The sequence below is a fragment of the Pimephales promelas genome, chromosome 8 (assembly GCF_988280905.1).
Source record: "Pimephales promelas chromosome 8, fPimPro1.hap1.1, whole genome shotgun sequence".
Classification (NCBI taxonomy): Eukaryota; Metazoa; Chordata; class Actinopteri; order Cypriniformes; family Leuciscidae; genus Pimephales; species Pimephales promelas.
In genome coordinates this window covers 9,341,567-9,363,464 of record NC_142776.1, presented here as the reverse complement: position 1 = coordinate 9,363,464, position 21,898 = coordinate 9,341,567, and the positions used below count along the sequence as shown (strand labels likewise).

Genomic DNA, 21,898 nt, shown 5'->3' with positions numbered 1-21,898 from the left:
GAATGAAGGAACTGCCATGCTTCGCTCGTTTGCAAGTCATGATATCTCTTGAGGAAAAACTCAAATCTCAAAGATATTTCTCTAGGAAAAACTCAAATCGCGCTCGCACGTTCGTACTTCCTAGCTCATTTTCTCATGGGCGATCCAAATTCTCCGGGCGGGCAAAGGGGAGGTAACCTTTCCTCGTTATGACGTAATAACGAGAAGATTCAAGTTCAGCACGCCTGAGCTGCAGAGAAGAGAAAAATAGCCAAAGCTATATTTTTTAGCCAAAGCAAATTTTACACCGATTGAAAATTCTAGACACGAGGTGACCAAATACAGGTGAGGGGAACTAATATTAATGTAAAAAAAAAAAAAACCTCAGAAAGTGAAAATTTCATGTCAGGGGACCTTTAAGACAGTTGAAAGGGGGTCAAACACAGTATTAGTATGGTGTTCCTAATAATCCTTTATGTGAGTGTACATCAGAATGAAATTGTGTTATTTAAATTTGATATGGTTTTGATTAATAATGTGTTGATTAAGTATAGGAATGAAATGTAGCATTTTGTAAGGGCTTTTGGGGTTTTTTTGTCAGGGAAAACTGACCATAGTGTGAACTGTTTATTTTTTCTTTTAGAATGAAAGAAATTTCTTTTAGAATTTTTTTTCACAAAGAATGAACATTTCAGTTAGTTTTTTGCCTACATGTGAGTTCCTGTAGGTTTGGGAATGTTATTGAATAGTTTAGGTCAGTTTGCATGTTGTCAGCATTATATTCAGCCAGCACAGCATTCACAACTAGCAATGTATAGCTTTTCTCCCTGATTGAATGGTGGTTCATTATGCATCATTAAAAATATGCTTTGCATGCATTGCAGAGCATTCTCATGAGTCGTTCTATCAGTCTGTTTTTGAGCGGTCACCTAACACCAAAGGTCAAAGTTCAAAACTAAGATCATATCATGCAGTTTTTCAGCATCCTCATCATATAATTTATGCGTTTCCTTTGTTTATCAGGTAAGGTCTGTAAGCTTTCAAGCAATATTTATAATTACTAAATGTTACTCCTGTCCAGCTGGTAAAAAAAAAAAAAAAACATATTAAAAGTGGGCTGGTGGGGGAGATAGCAAGGTGAGTACAAAAAAAAGGAATGAGAGAGACATTCAAATTTTCATTGGATTTTCATAACATGTGATATTTAAATTTGATACAAAATTTATATTACAGCAATGCACAATCTCTATGAAATATTTAAATAGCAGATTTTCACTGTGTGACCACACCACCACAGGTGAAATAGACCAACACAATCTCAAGACAATTTGTATCTATGTATTTGGATTTGTTGCAAAGTGTATGAATTTGGATCCCACTTAATAATAAATGTTTTTAACTGCTATGTACTAATATTTAGATTAATCATTTGGGTTGCACTTTATTTTACAGTGTAATTACAGTGTACTTACCTAAGAAAATACTAGGTAATATAAGGTAACTACGGGGGTTATAGTTAGGTTTAGGTGTAGATTCAGGGTTAGTACCTAGTTATTACCGAGTTATTAATTTCTGCAATTAGTACATCATATGAATACGGAGAACAGGACTGTAAAATAAAGTACCATCATTAGATACTACTGTATGTACTCTTTATACCCATTACAGAAACACATGAAAAAGGCAACCTTCTTTTCATAGAATAACTTCCATATGCAAAGGGAAAAGGATGAATCTATCTCAAGACATGAAAGTAATATTGAATGCACAGAGTGAATATGATCACTCAAGAAATAATACTGAGGTTAAAGGTCAGGTCTCATGAGGAACTAAAAGACAGGTTGGGAGCATGCATCTGCATGTGGCCTGGAGTAGAAGCCAAGCAAATTATGCGAAAGGTCAGAAAGATCCCAGGGTAGATTGTGTTCAGTCAGGGAAAAGCTAGTCTTGTAAATGAGCTACCTTAATGGTCTGCAGCTCTGAAAGGGGGGACAATTTGTATTATATTGGAACACAGTCAGGTAATTATGAGGGAAATTTATTCTTTCCGACCAACATATGGTAGCATAATCAAGGGATAAATTGTAAAGGGAAACACCATCACTAAAATAAGCCAGATTCAGTCCCACCAGAACAAGACTTGCAAGCCAAACTGCCAAACAAAGAGAAGATGGCAGGACAAAGCTCTACGACTCTGATACTGGCCCCATTCCAAACTAAAGACAAGACTTAAAGTTCTAGCATGGCTAAACAAGTTCTAAGCTCTTGGCACAGTGTGAATATCAGACATGTGAGGGATTATCCATGGCTAGATGTATATTAAAAGATTTTAATGCATTACGAGGAGGCAAAGAACCATCTGACGCGAAGCAGAGCACATTCAAATCGTTTGATGCACATAGCCATGGATTATCTCGCTTATACCATGGTCATTGATAACTCAAAGCTGTTATTGATGTTTGCAGCATGATATTTGTTATCATCATTATCGTCATTAAACGGTTCTATTGCACGCCTTCTAGCCAATCAGAATCGAAGACCATGGTATAATAGAATGTAAATTGTTCCACAAGAAGGCAGGACAATGACAAAATACTTTATTGTGGATTTGACCCCTGTAAGAATTTGAGCTTTTACTTTCACAAGGGGTTGTCAAAGAACAATTGAAAGAAATAATGTCACACCGATTTTAATATGTGCACCAAAGGCACATTGTTAAACGCATTCCTTAACAAATCTGTCGGCAGACTTGTGTCTGTTAAAAGCGTTCGGTTTGTTTGAGAGCTTAGAGCGAACAAAGACAGGTGAGGCATGAAAAAACAGATTGTATGCATCTCAATCTAAGAGGATTAATTAAACAAACCGACCTGTTCTCACAGATTTTACGAGGAGACATTTGTTCAAATACCGCTTCATGCATAATAATTTATGAAAAATTTGAAAAAAAATAATAATTTTACATAACATCCCAATCCCATCATTCCTCTCACCAACAGAGGAGCATCTGATAAACTAAAGACTGCAGACCTTTATGAACACTGTCTGCACTCAGGATTTAATTTACCAAAAGAATTTCAGAAAATGTGCTTTTTTTCTTTTTCCTTTTCTTTTCTTTTTTTTTTCTTAAAAGGTTTTCTGATGGGTTAGATAACATGTTAGCAGAGTGACAGTCTTTAAATAGTATTAGCTGTTTCAGAATTTCAAAAATTATTTCTCTGCTTCTCAATAATGCTTTAAGTGTACATTAAGAGGATTTTAGTGTGGTGGAAAAGAACGTTATAGAAGATTATGCTGAAGATGCCAAGTCTGTAGAGTGGGGTGTTAAAATGCATTTAGAGTGCAGAATCTCTAGGCTTTTCACTAACACGGATTGCTGTTGAGTCTGACTGCAACAGTCAGATAAGTCTATAACGCAAGATAAGTCTAGAGGCTAATTGGTTGATATGCGTGCATGAATACGAAACATCGCAGCAATCTTTCATATATTATTTTACATCCATTGCTCATTCAAATGGAAAAAACGTAATGCTCACGTTGTGTGTGTTTAGAGCTAATGAATGTATTATTGATAGGTTGAGTTTTTAAATTGGGAGATTATTTAATATTTCATAAACCATAGGCACGGTTCTCAAAAAGTAGAGGGAATGTCACTAATTTGCAAATCTCTATGTTATGCAAGCTATTAGATGAGCCAGTTTAACCTTAGGCAGTCCTGCCTGCCGTAGAAAAGCAGACGATGCTCTGTAAGTTAAGCCCTTACGCATCACCGCTCACTCACTCTCTCCATCTCTCTCTTTAAGTGCTGTCACCGCTTTAAAAACACATTATTTTCTCGTCAGCAGACAGACTGACACAATTTATTTTTCGCCATCTACCTCCAACTGAGCCATTAGAAAGGGCAGTGAGTGGGTGAGGCAGGAACTACAGTTAATGCTTCATTTAAAATCTTTTAAAGCTTATGTGTTATGAAACAGCCAAGACAAGTTCTTTGTTTCGTCCTGCTAGTTTCCTAAGGGTTACTGCTGAAGTACTTTATTAGATGCTTTAAGTCCTCTGATTGAAAGTAAAACACAAAAGTGATGGTTGAAGATTTGTCTCAAGGGTGTGATCATACAGTTGTCAGTTATCTTGTTACATTCATTGACCCACAACATGTATGCATGTTGTTTGAGTGTGTTTGAGACAAAGAAAGCAAGTGGCAAAGGTATGGAAGCTCGTTTCCACCACAGAATATTTATTAAAAACAAATTTAAAAAAGTTAATTGGACTTTTTAACTCACAATTCTGACTTTTTTCTCGCAACTGCGAGTTTTTATCTCGCAATTTTATCTCATAATTGCGTGATATAAGTAAAAACTGGTTAAAATACAGCTATAATTGAATCTTGTTTCTGCCATGAAATTTTCTAAATGTAAAAATTTAACAAATTTTAAAAGATAAATGCGACTTACAAAGTCAAAATTGTGAGATATATATGGCCCTATTTTAACGATCTGAAACGCGCGAAGCTCAAGTAACTTTGTGGGCGGGTCTTGGGCGCTGTTGCTATTTAACCGGCGGGATAAATGACTCTTGCGCCCGACGCAAATCTAAAAAGGGTTGGTCTGAAGTAGCTTCATTATTCATAGGTGTGGTTTGGGCGTAACGTGAAACAAACCAATAAGAACGTCATATAACATTCCCTTTAAGAACGTGATGAACGAGGTGCGCTTGTTCCATGGCGCAATTCTATTTTAACGGCGCATTTACCACAATCGGTTCACAGCCGAGATGATCGATGTTTTCGTCAGGGCCATAAAAGAAAGAGAAGTGACATTGGGGATGGGACAAACTCACCCAAATTAGCTTCAGTTAAACATGCATAGCCTATAATAATTTGGGTAAATGTGTAAGCTTTATGCCTATTTTTTTTTTCATCGCCATGGACAAAACAATGATTTCCCTCGTGTTTAAATATTTTTCCTTATAATAATGTATCATTTACATTGAGAGAATCAACTACAGTGTATGCGTGCTGTTCTCTGTATTATGGCCAAAAATGCGCGTTTAAAATAGCATCTGAATGTATGCGCAAGCGCCACTGACTTTAGACTAGCTTTTTCTGGTCATTGGCGCAATTGTTTTCTGGAACTGCAAAATAGCACCAGGGATTGTTTGTGCCGAAACAAGCCTCCTTTTTGCGCCGACACGCCCAGGGAGCGCAAGTCCATTCCGTAGTTTACCGATGTGCATCTGTGGAGGGAAAAGTCCGCTTTGCGCGGGTGCAAAATCGGAATGATACATGCGTCTGGGTAAATTAGAAAAAAAAGTAAATTGCGCCGGGTGCAAGATAGGGTCGAGAGGGTAATGAGGTCCGATGTCCAAAATCCTGAACTACCCCTTTAAGTTTTTTACACTGCGATTCCATATTAAACAGAACGATTGGCAAGCCTACCTCAACCACCTTTCTGAGCAAATACAATTTAAATTTAGTCTATTATTTAATCAAGTTGGATTACCTACATTTAAACTGGTAGTCCACAAAGGCTCATAAAATGTAGAAAATATCATATATATTGTTATAATGTTGTCCTTTGGCTTAGTGAGCAGCTTCTTTTTAATATTTAATCAGCTCAGAGACAGGAGACGAAATAGTCTATTTTGGCTTAAAATGCACATTTATATAACATTAATGTTAATTCATGTGTGTTGACCTGGATAAATAAACAAAAACACAGTTTAAATTAAATTTTTTATTATGAATTCAAATAAAAATGTACCAAAACAATATAACATATATATTAAACATTTAAAACATTACAAAATTTTACGAAAAAAAATTTACCATAATTTATGCACCATAATATTTATAACACCTGCATTGTCCTGTTGAAGGAACACACATGTCGACGTCACACTGACCAGATTTAATGGGTGATTCTTAGAGAAAATCTTAATACATGTTTCCTTCTACAATTTCAATACGAGGGTTCTATAAACTGAAAAGATGATACTAGTCATGTATAAAAATATGAAAGTGTTTACATTTTTAAATCTGAAAAAAGGAGGGAACTTACCAATGCTCTCTTCCGGTTCATCTGGGACCTGGGAGGAATGCATGGAGTTTCTCCTACAGTACCTCCGGTGTTCCCCACCAGGTGAAGTCCCCATACTCGGGCTCAGACTGAAGTAAGGAGTTTTTTAGGTTTGGCCTCCTATTATAGACGCGGTTTGTAAGGGTCGCAATATAAAATCACGATTGTGTGTTTTCCTTAGAACTGGACTTTATAACTCGCAGTTGTGTCTTTAGATCTCACAATTCTGAGAAAAGATGTCAGCATTGCAAGATATAAACACACAATTCTGATTTTATAACGCAATTGCGACTTTATCTCGAAATTCGGAGAAATAAAGTCAAAATAGCAAGATTTAAACTCGCAATTGTGAGATAAAAAGTCGCCATTATCTTTTAAAATGTTTTATTTCGTGGCAGAAACAAGCTTCCATATAAAGGTATATGACTCATATAACATTCAATTATAGCTGTATTTTTACCAATTAAAGCCCACTGATTTAAAAATGTGTTGTAGCTCAGAGTATGTGACTTATAAAGCAAATGAAGCCTGTGACCTAAATCAAAATGCTCACAGGGGCAGGGATATTATGTTTCTGCTAATCATAATGAACCACTGAATATGTATGATTAGAGCTGATGGATAAACAAACTGCCAGTGGGACAATATAAAGGCCTCACTAAAGTGTTCACCGTTGCAGAAATGTCCTCAGAGAACTCAGTCTTATTAACACAAAACTACAATTAATGAAGGAATATGTCCAAAACAGATGCACTGACTTGAAAAACAGTTTTTCTTTCTTTGTTTAAATACAAATCGTATCAAAGATAATAGATGAGAGTGGTGAGACTGAGATGTGATGTGTTTTGTGTGTTTGCTGTGTAATGCTTAAATAAAAAATCAAAATCGGTCATATACATGTTTATATTGTCCCTTGAATATATTTAGGACTCTATGATACTTCAACAAGTGCTCAAACTGTTTACTATATTTTTGTAAGTTTCATTATACACTACATGGCCAAAATGTGAACACTCACACACCACACCCAACCACAGGCATTAATATAGAGTTGGCCTTGCATTTGCTTCTTCTGGGGAGGCTTTCCAATACATGTTGGAACCTGGTTGCGAGTGCAGACGCAAGATCATATAGGGTCACTCACTGTTCTAAATAATTCAAAGTTGTTCAATGCAGTTCAGGTCTAGGTCTAAGTTCTTCTACATCAGATTCTTGAGACATTTTTCAAAATATATATATTTTTTGTATTCTGCAGAAAAAAAGAAGGTTTGGAGCGACATGAGGGAGAAGACATTTGTGTATATTTTGTTAATATCGAACCCCACGGAACCTTCATAAAAAATAAAAGGGAAAAGATAGAACATAAGGCTGCTACGTTTATTTTATCAAAAGTACATAAAAAAGGTAATATTTTGAAATATTTAATTTTTTAGCAGCCATTACTGCAGTTCAGTGCCACATGTTCCTTAACCCCTTAGCTGTCACCCCCCCTTTTGAGAATGGGGTTAAAATGCACTATTCAAAACTTAAATGGTTGTAATTTAAGAATGCTTTGGAATATATACCCAAGTTTGGTCTTGTTTTAAAGAAAACACTCAGCAGAATATTGCTGAAGTGAAAACACTTCAAAAAATGAAAGAATGAAAAAGTTATGGAAGTTTAAATTTACAGTAAATCAAATATACTGTACTATATATTTTTTATTTTATATAAAATATATATTTTACAAAATATTTTTTACTCTAAAATTTCTATAAAATCAAAGCCATAAATCTTATCAACTTATGTTCCAATTTGAAGTTGATATCACAAAAATTGAAGTTCCCATGAGATTTTGTTTATGCGTAGTACCAGAAATAGCCATTGAATTGAATTCCATTGAATTTAGTTGTATACATTCTGCCTTCACAAATTAATAAATTTCTGTCCAAATATAAATTCTGTCATAAAATTTGGAACCTGGAGACTATGACCTTTCTGACAATATCAATTTTGTCAAGATTAGAAAAGGTTTTGATCATAAATTATGAAATACGCCCAAAAGGGGAGGAGCCTGATAAAACAAATACCGTTTCTATGGTAACGCAACGTTCAATTATAAAACAGTTTTCACACGATGAATTCTGAGTTTATAAGCTTTCAAATGATACCTAATTTATGATAACTACTAAAATATGTGATATAACATTTTTAGAGGATAATATTATACTATGATTTTTTTATTTTTTATTGAAAAATACTAGATTATATGTTTTATTATGAACTTTTAGCATAAAAACAGAAGTTTCAACGATTAAAAGTGGGTGCATTGACTTTTTGTGACAAAGGTCAAAACTCCTGTTATGATGCAGATTTTTTTGAGGTGCACTCTTGTCATAAATTCATCAATTACTCTTCCTACATAATTTTTAACACAAAACAGGGGTAGAATATCTACTTAGAAGTCTTAGACCTTTCCAACGATATATAATTTGTCATAATTAGATTAGGATTTAATAGAAATATAGTGAAGTAAAGTTAGGTGTCCCGGTACCGGGACGGTGATAGTTAAAGTGTTAAAGCTACACTGTGTAATTTTTACCCCCATCTAGCTGTGAAAAGGTATATGACCATCCAGTGAATATTAGTTTCTGTTCCTCTCAATTCCCTCCAAGGTGGCCAATGTAGTCCAAGATTAACATGGCTTCCAGTTCGACCTCGTCCATGAGTGTTAACTCAAACGTAAACGCGAAAGGCGAAGCTTGAATTAACGGTTATGTCCCTCTTTGGCTAATATACTTTCAAGATGGAGGGACAACATGGCGACCGACATTAGAACACCTTACCCGCATGTATGGCATATTGTACACTCATGAGAATACTTTATCACTTGAACGAACTAAATATACATTAATGAGCACATATATTTTTGAAAGAACTAAGTGTTTTTGCAGTGTAGCTTTAAGAAGTCATTCTAATATGCTAATTTGGTGCTCAAGTAACATTTCTTATTATCTATTCTACAATGGCAGTTTTTGATTAATATTCTTGTGGAAACTGAAACTTTTTAGGCTTTTTTGATGAGTAGAAATTTCAAAAGAACAGCATTTGTTCGAAATAGAAATCTTTTGCTACATTACAAATGACTTAAATGTCACCTTTGATCAATTTAACTCCTTTCTTAATAAAAGTATCAATTTATTTCAAATTGCAGACCTCTAATTTTATAAATGTACTGTTATACCCCCCACATTCTCTTTCAAATCTTATTATTTCATTTATTTCCTCTCATGGTGCATTTCCTTACTATTATAAGACCATAGATGAATAGAACTCGCCAGAAAAACTACAAAGCCGGGAGACTCTAATTAAAATTCGGACTGAGCCATGGAAAGTAAAATCCTTACAACTCAGAACTTTGACAGGGACCACTGATGAAATTGGGGGGGATGATAATCACGCCTGACACCGTCAGATCTCTAATCAAAGAGAAAGAGATTGTAAATATCCTGATGGGGGAAGATTCTCCACCCAACTTCCCACACCCTGAAGCTGTCAGATTAAGTGAGTGTGAAGAAATGTGCTTAAAAGGGCAGAAAAAGCTATCTCATCAAAAGAGGACAGTGAACCCAAATGAGGACCACTATACTTAGTCATATGCTAATAAGTTCACAGGCTTAGGATGTTAGCTCGTGTGAACTTAGTTTATATGACCACAAAAAAATAAAAGAGTGAAGAGTGCTGATACCTCAATACTTGGGTTGCAGATCATTTTTGGTTCCAAGGGGAAACTAAAGGGAAGAATGCTAATGTAATGTACAAGATACTTAATGTGCATACCAAGCTCCCAAGATTCATGCAGTAATTTATACTTTATGTACTTTACTTTTGTATAATGCATAATGACATTGACTTGTTATTACATTGATTCTAATATGAATGTAACATTTATAAGGTTTGCCTTAATGGCATGAAACACTCTTAAAAAGGATCAGTGGGGTACTAATATGGAGAAATGTCTTAAATGATTGCATAATACTTTCATTTTTAACTTTTCTTTTTTTTACTAAATAGGCTGTTTAATTCATAATTAATTAATTAATGCTCTTCTCAATTGCTAACACACAGTTATTGGTTCAGTTGGCCAAATTTCCCAAACCATTCATTAATTTCTCGAAACAAAGACACATTTCTCAAAACGTTTCCTGTTTTCACACACATTCGTATATTCTCAACGTTTTCTTCAAAAGTCTGCACAAAAAAAATGCCCTCATTTTGCACAGGTTTAAGCATTCAGAAAACACAAACACATAATAAAATTACCTCAGGTGTCACACTGTGAACTGAAATAGCACACATTTATAAACATCAAGTAGCAAAACTGATGACACACCAATTAGAATCTCAGGATAATATAAATAGGGCCATGGGGGATTATGTGCTTTGAAAAATCAATCCTATGGTGGGTTATAAAGAGGAAGAAAAAAGAAGCAGAGGAGAAGAAGAGAAAAAGACAAATGAAAGGGATGGGGTCAAAGGATATTTGTTCCTGATGAAATACAAAGTTTTTTTCAGCAAGATTGAGTGGTTTTGAGTGGAGAGCTTCATTTTGAACTGCAAAATAGGAAGTATGGGGAATTGGGTGAGAAGTTATGGATTTGTTTTTAGAGTTGGATGCATCATTTCAAGAAACGTGTTTAAGCAATCGAGAAAAACAGTAAAGCTAAATCCATAAAATGATCCCATGGTTCCTGTGGGAAGCTCTAAAATGTTCTATAAAGGGCCTGACAGAAGAACCCTTTAAGTTTCTATAGGGCCTTTTCTTCTAACACTGTATAATAATTTAGGACACATTACATGCATCACAAAGTTTCAAATATGAATGTATCAAATGCATGTTTCTTCTTCAAATATGTTTCAGATATGCCTGTTTAACTTTTTTTATTGGCAATCTGCACCCAAAAAAAAATAAAATAAATAAGATTAATATTTTGCAAATAATATTTTGTAAATAAATTGTTTGGGTGTTTTAATGCACAAACAAAGCCTTTGCTTGCTTGCTTCATAAAATTGAGCTCAAACTACTGGAGACACATGAATTACTTACATAATTCCTTAAAGGGATACTCCACCGTTTTTTCATATTAAACTAGGTTATTCCCTTAACTAAGTCGAGTTGATCATCTCAGTGCGTACACTCACTCTCTGCTTGACCCCTATTGAATGAACATGGCTAGTTGAGTGCTATCAAAGTGTCTCACACGCCAGAGCGATTGAGTGCACGCACTGAGATGACAGAGGTATGTATCAACTCGACTTAGTTAAAGGACAACTCCGGCGCAAAATGAACCTTTGGTCTAATTACACATTGCTACCTAGTCAACCGTTATCTGAGATTTGTTTTCATGATTGCCAAATGTAAATAGTTTTATCTCTAAAAACAGTTTAGCCTATAACGCTAATGCTAGTACATGGGGCATAGAGTGATGACAAATAAAAATCGCTTGTTATTACCTCTAACAAGGCTCAAAATAGCCCCACACCAACACGACAGCATAACAAGGGTCCCTACATTCAAACCGAAGCATTGAGAACTTTGTCAGTGTCCATACAGTTTAATAAGAAAATATTTTATACACACAGTCAACTTCGCGAATACAGGAAGAAGCCATCTTTGAAAAATAGTCTCTACCAGTCGATCTACGAGCGCCGATCCAAGTGCGCTGAACTGGAGAACTGTGCAGAATCTCATATGGTCCGTTGTTTCCAGAAGAAACACAAACACAAACCGTTTACTTGTCTTCAATATGTACACGTAGCCTACTGTTCGCGCTCACCTTATCACCTTATTCACATCTCACCAGCGCACTTGGATCGGCGTTCGTAGATCGACTGGTGGAGACTATTTTTCCAAGATGGCTTCTTCCTGTATTCGCGAAATTTACTGTGTGTATAAAATATCTTCTTATTAAACTATATGGACACTGACAAAGTTCTCAATGCTTCGGTTTGAATGTAGGGACCCTTGTTATGCTGTCGTGTTAGTGTGGGGCTATTTTGAGCCTTGTTAGTGGTAATAACAAGCGATTTTTATTTGTCATTACTCTATGCCCTATATACTAGCATTATACTAGCGTGTTTTTAGAGATAAAACTATTTACATTCGGCAATCATGAAAACAAATCTCAGATAATGGTTGACTAGGTAACAATCTGTAATTAGACCAAAGGTTCATTTTGCGCCGGAGTTGTCCTTTAAGGGAATAACAAAGTTTTATATGAAAAAACGGTGGAGTATCCCTTTAACTACTTTTCTGGGGCTTGAAAGTGGTTGCGTACATTGTCAATTGTATTATCTGCATTATTCTATGCCGTTTTGTATTATAAATAGTGCGTTCACAATGAAAATGCGCTCTTTCGATACATGGATGATGCATTAAATTAACTGAAAGAACTGAAGTGTGGAATGTTTGACTCTTAATGCACTTGGCCATTGCAGCTTTCCGTACATTGAAGAGAAGTGACCTTAATGACCTTGTAAAATTCAAAACCACAGTAACAGCTGATGCATGGACAATACGTTTCTGAGATTGTGTGTTGACTGTATTGTGTCTGTGCACTGCAAGCAACTTCATCATGAATGACTTAGCTTGCAGATTTTTGTCAACTAATTATATTTTAGATAATTACACTTGTGAAGTCAACGTTTTCATTTGACCGGTGTGATAGAATGACAATTTGTGATATCTACAATTAAAATCTGAGTAGTGAGATGGATCATTTACATCTGAAAATACATTTTGACAATAGTTAATTTAATTCACCTTAATGATGTCAATTGTCGCATCACAAATGCAGTACCTGAACAGTTGAGTATACATCAATTAGTGTTATCTTCTGTTTATATTTTCAGATATGAGAAGTGCTTCTGGGGTGCGTTTCCCGTACAACGACGTAGTTCGCTGATTCACTACCAGTACGATGCATCGTTGGAAAAATCAACTAGCTAGTTACGACTGTTTCCCGAAACCCACTGTCGCAAAGTATCGTTCAACCACATTGGTTTCGCACGTGGTGGAGTATAACTACTTTTAATGAAACTGTTTGAGATCCAATTAACGCTAGATTTGTTTTATATAAATTACAGACATGTCATCTGAGGACTATTTCTAATTGTTCTCAGTTGTTTTGCTTTATTACCAGACTCAATATTTGGCTCGTTCTTACATAGTAGAGCACGTTCGCACATGCGCACTCTTCAAACACGTTACTCCAAATCTTTTCACAAACTAAAAGACGTAAATTCCATTTGTATGTATTCTAAATAAAAGGCACCGGTTGAACTGAATGTCAGCTTGCTTATTTTGCTCAAGATAAGGATTTATTACCTCCAAATGCCATGCAATATAGAAACGATGCCTCTTACCACAGGCCGAGAGCTGTTGTTCAAACCACCCAACTTTGTGATGCTGTTTGCGAATGTTCGTTGGAACGATTGTTTCGGGAAACACCGACTCGTTGAACTATGCTGATAACGACGGAACTTGCGACCATAGTTGGCTAACGATGCTTTCGGGAAACGCACCCCAGGTCGATTTATAGATTTGTTTGAATACCAGGGTGCATGTGTAGATAGTAGCCTATTGAAAACAATAAACAAATTGTTGTTTTCAATAGGCTACTCTCTGCACACATGCACCCTGGTAGGCCTATTCGTTAGCTCTGCAACATAGGCTACTTAACTCTGAGTTGTTGTGCATTTAAAGCCACTCTTTTTTTCAATGGAGTTTTTCTCAACAAACATGCACACATAACTACCACCACTAAGCTATTATTATATATATATATAATCTGACATGAAAAGGCTTTGAACAAGAACACAGAGCTCTATTTCCAAACTGGAATAGTGTACTGTCTGAAGAGAGTCAGCGCAAAGATAAAGCTGCAAGAACCCAATCACAAAGGAGCCATTAAACCTTCTCTGACACGATCCACTCTGTGAATAATCAACATGTTTACGGAGGAAGGAGGAGGTTGTCACCTTTCTGAATTACATATTATCTGTATAGCAAAGAAGCATTATTTCAAATTACAGAACTGTGGTTTAAAGCATTAAAAAACTGCAGAATCCAGTGTTCTGTCAGAGCTAACGCAAGCCTATGTAAAAAGAATTGGTCTTACTTGGTCATTATTTCCATATATCCTGACTGAACATAATTCAGGTGCAGAATTACTAAAAAAATCAGCCTTGGATCCAAGCTTAGCCTAATGGTCAATACTGCCACAACCTGGCTTAGATTCCAGGAGACCATAGTTGACCCTAAAATAATATTTTTTGAACCATAAAAATTCCACTATATTTTTATTATTAAATTTGCATAGAATTTGGAGGTTAGTGGAGAAAAGGCAGAAATTCTCTTCTTTTTGAACTTGAACTTGCTTTATTTTAAGGTTCCCTTGTTACAGTGTAATCATACAAATAAGTACTGAGTATAAGAACATATACTTTATAAAATTTGAATTAGGGCTAGTTTTAGGATTAGTTGCTTGTTATGCATAATTTACTCCTAGTAAGTATGTAAGATGTTTCACAGGGTAAAATAAAGTGTTACCTATATATTTCTCATTAAATTTCTTCCAGGGCTTTAAAATAAATAGAGCCAGCAAGGTGAATCACAACATTAAAAACTTTTATTTGATAATATATATATATATATATATATATATATATATATATATATATATATATACACACAAATAGTGAGTATAAAATTGGTTTTCATCATGTTTTTTAATCTTATTAAATCATGTACAGTATTTTAAACCAGTAAAACAGCTGTTAATGGTTATTAGATCATGGAAAATCAGAAAATGACATTAATTTAGCTTTAAACCAACCGTTATGGGACATTAATTGCAATAATTTTTTCGTGAACCTGAGAATGTTTACAAATGCATTAAAGGGTTAGTTTGCCCAAAAATGAAAATTCTGTCATCATTTACTTACCCTTGTGTCTTTCCAACCCCATTTCAAAACCTCACATGAAGTTATTTTAATGAAATCTAGGACATTTCTGTCCCTCCATTGACAGTCCACGCAACTACCACTTTGACACTTCAAAAAATTCATAAAGAGATTGTGAGACTAATTAATTTGAATTGAGCCATTTAGTCCACATTGCTTCATATGATGAATGGATTTAAGGCTTTTGTTCAAACATTTATCACCAAACACATCACAACAGAAACTCTTGAGTGCAAGAACCAATGAGGTTCATTCTCGTGTTGCGCTGCACGTTTGAGCTTCCAGAAGAGATTTGATCTTATGCATCAACAGCTTTTGTTTATGTTGCTTTTCAGTTAATATGTTTAACAAAGCATAAAAAAACATTAACTAACTTGAGCTAATTAAACAATAATGCATTAGTTAATTACAGTGACAATGAATGAATAACTCACTATTTGTATATTAATATATTAACAATAGACTACAGTATATTACCTGAATTAAATATAAACTAATAGTTTGCAAATGATTTGTAAATACTTTATTATTACTATTAAAAAATGTTATAGTGTTATAATACCTCCTAACCCAGTAATGATATACTGTATATGACAATACTGATATTGGGGTACTGTAAATATATGTTAATGATGTAGTAATGCTTTATTAATATAGTAATGTTGTAGGACCTACCCTGTCAGTTATCTTTGTTTCCGCATAATTATATGCCATTCTTCCAGATAAATGTTTTTTTTTTTTTACTTGTGTGAAATGTGTGCTAAGAAGATTTGTCATTTAATTTTCTTTTGTTATCTGGAGAAATATTTTTTAAATACTTCATTTGAAAATGTCAGTGCAGACAATCTCACCTTTCCAGCATTACTACTTTGGTCATAAATAAATAAATACATTTTATAAAAACAACAAAATATCAAATATGTGTTGAATAAGCCTTCAATTCTGCATTTCACGTTAGCTAACAGAAAACCACACACACACACAAAGTAAATGGCAAAGAAACACGTAACCACAGATATGTCAGTCTTTTCTTACTGTTTCCCTCCAGTCAGAAGGGTCACTCATATCACCCTATCAGTTTTTATCTGTTCCAAAGCTGAATAATTTGATATGATGTAAACTTCAGTAATGTTTAATCCGTTAAGATTGATTCTATTGTTTTTATTTAAAATATAAAAGCATCCGACTCATTCTGTGCACAGTGGACTTGTTACTTTGACATAACAAATATTGACATGCTCTGGTGTTTGTTTCTGTGGTTGAAATGATTTTAATAAATGTTTGTGGCAAAAATCAGGAATAATTACCAAAAGCCCCTAAACTATGTGCCTTCAAATCTGTCAGTTTCTATAAAAAATACTTCACTCCTTAATTTGCTAAAAAGGCAACATATGTGATTTGTAATTAAGGAATAATACAATTTAAAGCTAATGTTATGTTACTGTATGTGGATAAGGCTGGTACATCAGCATAGCGTAATGTCATTAAATACAAAATTCCCAGTCCTGAAATAATCAGGAAAATATCCCATTGTTGAACCATATTATTCATTCATATATACTGCAGTACAATTTGATCACAAGTGGACTCATTTTCTCTGAACAGTACCAAATACATAAACATTAGAAATAACAATGAACATTAAACATTGTGCAATCTTTACGCTATATACTATACATGACCCAAAGTATTGTATGTTTTGAGAAAGACAAATGAGGAAAGTGTCTTCTATAGAATAATCTGGTTTTTGAAGCTCCTGTTGAGATCTTTATGAGGCAAGACGATAGAGTTTCGAATGATGACCTCTGATGGAATATTCACATTGCAGCCTACAAGGAAAACATAGAGAGATTGTCAGACAAGCGTCCTGTTGCAACATAAATGAGGTAGCAAGAGGATCCATTGTTATAATTTTTTAAGGAACAGCTCCACCTTCTGGACTGCCCCTACCATTACATCTCATTCACATGTTTAAAGGGAGACTCCACTGTTTTTTCATATTAAACTATGTTATTCACTTAACTAAGAGTTACATACAGTACCTCTGTCGTCTCAGTGCGTGGACTCAATTTTACACGCTTAGAAAAGCGCAACGTTTCATTTTGTGTCACCGTCAGGTCGAGTTACACTGCTCGAGTAACTGTATTTAAATAGGGAAAACGTGGAGGTGTTTGGTCGCTTCTCTGCTTGGCCCATATTGAATAAACTGGGCTAGTTTTGAGTGAGTTGAGTTACGATTGAGTGCACACACTGAGACGAGAGAGGTATGCATCAACTCATCTTAGTAAAAGGAATAACATAGTTTAATATGAAAAAAACGGAGGAGTATCCCTTTAAAACACAATTCAGATCATAATCAGTAAGACTTTAGGGTTACACTTTATTTCAATAGTCCACTTAAGACATACAACTATAAGTAACTTTGCAACTACATATCAACTAACTTTCATTAGAGAGTTAGTAGGCTGTTCGGTTCGGGTTAGGACATGTAATAAGTCGACATGTAGTTGCCAAGTTACTAATAGTCAGTAGAGTGTCTGTTAGGGGACCATCAAAATAAAGTGTTAGCAGATATTAAAGGGATAGTTCAATTTGAAATTAATTTTTGATATGTTTTAGCTTACTTCAAGGGCATCCAAGATGTAGGTGTCTTTGTATCCACAGTATTTTCAATTTTGAAATTTTTCGATCAAACCGTTGTTGTCTGTCAGTCATATAATGCAGGTTTAGGGGGTCCACGTCAAAGAGCATGCACAGAGAAGTCCAAATTAAACATGATTTATTGACTCATAAATGTAAGTACACATTGATGGCCTAAGACATGAAACGAGTGGTTTGTGTGAGAAAACGAACAGTATTTATATCGGTTTTTTACCTCTTGAAACCACAGCCATGTCCAACTGATCTGAATCAGTTGTCCAATGTCCAACTGAACCGCGTCCAACGTGACGCCGGAAGTGATCGCTTGCGCTTGTACGTCACTCATTGTTTACACAGAGATTTCGGAAGTTTTACCTTTTACTAAACATATTTCGATATATCGAAATCGTCTTCCATTGGAACGTTGGACATGGTTCAGTTCGGTTCAGGTGGACATTGGACAACTGATTCAGATCAGTTGGACATGGCTGTGGTTACACGAGGTAAAAACGATATAAATACTATTCGTTTTCTCAAACAAACCGCTCGTTTCGTGTCTTAGCCCATCAATGTGTACTTACATTTACGAGTCATTAAATCATGTTTAATTTGGACTTCTCTGTGCATGCTCTTTGACGTGGACCCCCTAAACCTGCATTATATGACTGACAGACAACAACGGTTTGACCGAAAAATGTCAAAATTGAAAATATTGCGGAAACAAAGACACCTACATCTTGGATGCCCTTGAGGTAAGCTAAAACATCAAAAATTAATTTCAAAGTGAACTATCCCTTTAAGCATGCAGTCGACTAATAATCTAATGAGAGTTAGTTAACATGTAGTTAGTTTAACATGTAGTTACCAATTTTAGTTCTTATTCAGCAGTGATGGATTATATTGACCAAAAGTGGCAGTAAATACAAAATATTTTTAAAAGAGTACTGTTCTTTTGAGCTTTTTCAAGATGGATAATAATAAGATATTTTCTTGAGCACCAAATCAGCATATTATAATGATTTCTGATGGATCATGTGACTGAATAGTGCAGTAATAGCTACTGAAAATTCAGCTTTGCCATCAAAAGAATTATTTGTAATAGAGGGAAGATCTTCATACCAAGGATGGTGATGGATGGGGTTAGACCTCCATCCCTGAACAGAGTCTCGCTGTCAATCTTGGCATAAGGATCGTTGGGATTTGGGTCACTTGGCGTTCCTTCAACTCTTGCCCACTTCCCCACTGTACAGTCCCACCCAACAATACTGCTCAACACACAACAGTGGTCCTGAAACAGAGAATCAGATATTTAATCATTCAGTCATTTCCCTTTCATTTCTGATTGCCATTGTTGTAAATGTGAGCAGTAACCCGCTTAACCTGTAACACGGCTCCATGTAAAATGATGGACTCCCTCACTCTTACGCCTCCTCCAATCGTCACCCCTTTGCCAATAGACACGTTAGGACCCAGCTGAAGAAAGAGAAACAAATTCAGTACACTATAAAAATATTGTTATATAAGCTGTTATCCATGTACTCACCACAGCAGAGGGATCAATGTTTGCTGTAGGGTGGATATAAACATCTCCTGAAGGTGGAAAACCAAAACTTTTAAGTGACTTTGTAGCTTTACAAAGTCAGTAATTTAAGTAATTTCACATATGTTTCAGCCTTTCTACTTTAATTCTGTTTCTTTGTAATAATTGTGAAATTTACTAGCAATATCTGAGTGAAAATTATCTGAATCCAGAGAGAATACTTCATGCATCTTACCTATTATTTTGGGAGTTCCGTCTTGGTTTGTGGCCAGTCTCTCAGGATGTGTCTGATGATACTGCTTGAGGTACAAACGACTAGCGTATATTGCTGACCTGTATTGTATTATAAAACATCATCTACTGTATATAAGTAACAGTGGCAGAAAGGGGGTGGGGGTGAAAGAACATAATCAAAAGAAAGACAGATTTACCCTGCAGACTTTATCTGACTCCAGAAATGCTGAGTTTTGTATACAAAGAGTTTTTTCTGCCCTGCTAGGGTTGTAAAGATGTCCTGTTCCAGCCGAATCACCTCTGGCATCTGCTTGCCATTAGTGAGCTCTTCTCTGTGGAAAAAAAATAAAACTAATTTCAGTGCAAACAGGTCAGGCTGACCTTGTACTATACAATGTGCAATGTGGTTTAGGGACTAAATTATGTGAGTGACACTCACTGGATCCTCTCTTGCTGGTTCCTCTGGAAAACCTTCCCAATATGGGCAAATATATCTGGTGTGAACAAATAGATACCACAGTTGATAATGTCACTTACAAAAGTACTGGGTTTCTCCACAAAATGGAGCATCTGAAAGAAAATGAGTGATATTAGCATATTGTGAACGTAAGCATCTTCTTATTGGCATTTATTTAACTGAATGTTTGACCTACACCTCATGTGAATTATTATAAGCAAGCAATCTTGTAGCTTTATTCATAGTACCTCATTTGTCTCTTGATTTTCCACAATGCAGCCATAGTTCAGAGATTGTGTTCTATTGGCCTAAGAGACATAGTAAGACGTTTGGATTAAAATCCCCAAATCATATTATCCTCTCCCTCATTTACTAAAGTTAAACCTACTGTAGTTCCAAGTAAGACTCCACAATGACCCTCGCCATGTTGACGGTGGAATCGGAGCATTTCCTGCAAGGGGAACTCAGAGCATACATCAGCATTCATGAGGAAAAATGCATCCGGACCTCCAGAGAGGATCTGGTCACGAAAGTGATAGATCCCACCACCTGTCCCCAAGGCAGTAAACTCCTGTAGGTACCTTCAGATTTATAAACAAAAAAGTGATTAAGCCTATATATTTTTAAATTACAAGATTATCAGATCTTAATATAGTAGCAATCATATAATAATAATAAAAAAAAGCAATTTGTTTTATTTAAAATGTCCACTGATTTGAACTCATATCTACCGTATTGGGATTTTAAACTCCTGCTGAGCACAAGAAATGAACCGGTTTAGCTCGTCATTGGGCTGATAAAACCCTATTAGTATGATCTCTTTCATATCAGGAACCTGTAAGAGAATAAAATATGGAAGACTTTTAAAATAGATATTGATTACTGTAAATATATTCTTAAGAATAAAGGTTTCAATAATATAATAACCATTTGGGGTTTCTCAAATAACTTTTAATTGAACAGTTCTTAAAAGAAGTGTGAAGAACATTTTAATGATCTAAATAACCTTTTCCCACTATAGGCCTAAAATGGTGCAGTGGAATTAAATGCTAAAAGTTTTTCATGGGGCATAGATGTCAAGAACCTTTATTTGTAGGTATGTAACGTCAATTTAATAGACTTTACATGTGAAAAACACAATCAACATTCATCAGTTTCTTACTTTGGCACAGGCTTCTATGTGGTGCTGTAACATGGGAACTCCTGCCACAGGGAACAGCGGTTTGGGAACCTCGAATGACAGGGGGCGGAACCTGGTACCTGAACGCAGGACATTTTAATGAAAAGCTTTTTCTATAAAGTTTTAATCTCCGAATTTACTAGTATTTGCTACTTTCATATTAATACTGTAACTTAAAAGGATTTCAGTTATCCTATATCGGACGCTATCACACGTCCATTGCGCCACGTCATCGTAATGCGATATTGTTGCATTCACCATTCATATAACATTCAAAAAATAACTAAAGTCTCACCTTTTTGAAGCCCCCCAATTAGGATAATCGCTTTTAACATCTTTCAGTTATGATGCAGTCCACTCTTCAAGACGAAATACTGAATTAATTCGCTGGTTATATATCACGTCGATTTTTTTAATGTGAATAACGTTACTTAATGTAAACTTTTTATGAAAATTAATGATTACAAATTTTGTTTAATGAAATAAATAATAAAAAAAAACAGCTTCTAGGGTCAAGTTTTTCTAACAACACGAAACTGACTCCATAACCAGTTTTATTAAATCCATTCAATACAGTAATGCGGAAGTGAGTGTACTGCAACCCCGCCCATTGTGACGTGTCTGCTGCTCTGCCCAATCTGGTCGTCTGTTTAGGTTAATATACTGTTTAGAGGAGATATGGGTCAACTTATGGACAGATTCGTCCAGATGTTCCATATTTAGGTCAAACAAGCATTAAACAGAATTAAATACAGAATACAAATCCGGCCACATGATTCTCATACAGACAG

The 21,898-nt window shown here is 35.3% G+C and overlaps 2 protein-coding genes across 3 annotated transcripts in view; one reads left to right on the top strand and one right to left on the bottom strand.

Annotated features, from left to right (window-relative positions):
- Positions 1–21,898, top strand: part of mylkb (myosin light chain kinase b) — a 59,477-nt gene that overhangs the window by 12,228 nt on the left and 25,351 nt on the right. The gene's annotated exons all lie outside the window — the stretch shown is intronic.
- gmppab (GDP-mannose pyrophosphorylase Ab) lies at positions 16,203–21,706 on the bottom strand. Its single transcript, XM_039689080.2, has 12 exons — positions 21,403–21,706; positions 21,090–21,187; positions 20,659–20,762; positions 20,316–20,508; positions 20,176–20,235; positions 19,910–20,040; positions 19,668–19,802; positions 19,472–19,569; positions 19,240–19,286; positions 19,077–19,169; positions 18,816–18,984; positions 16,203–16,885 (listed from the first exon to the last, which is right to left on the bottom strand). Exons 1-12 carry the CDS (start codon positions 21,440–21,442, stop codon positions 16,785–16,787), a joined length of 1,269 nt encoding a protein of 422 aa, XP_039545014.2. The 5' UTR covers positions 21,443–21,706; the 3' UTR covers positions 16,203–16,784.

Coding starts and splice junctions, on each gene's coding strand:
- gmppab (XM_039689080.2), bottom strand. CDS start 21,442: ATGTTAAAAGCGATTATCCTAATTGGGGGGCTTCAAAAAG. Junction 20,236..20,315: donor GAGTCTTACTTGGAACTACA/GTAGGTTTAACT, acceptor TATGTCTCTTAG/GCCAATAGAACACAATCTCT. Junction 20,041..20,175: donor AAAATCAAGAGACAAATGAG/GTACTATGAATA, acceptor ATTTTCTTTCAG/ATGCTCCATTTTGTGGAGAA.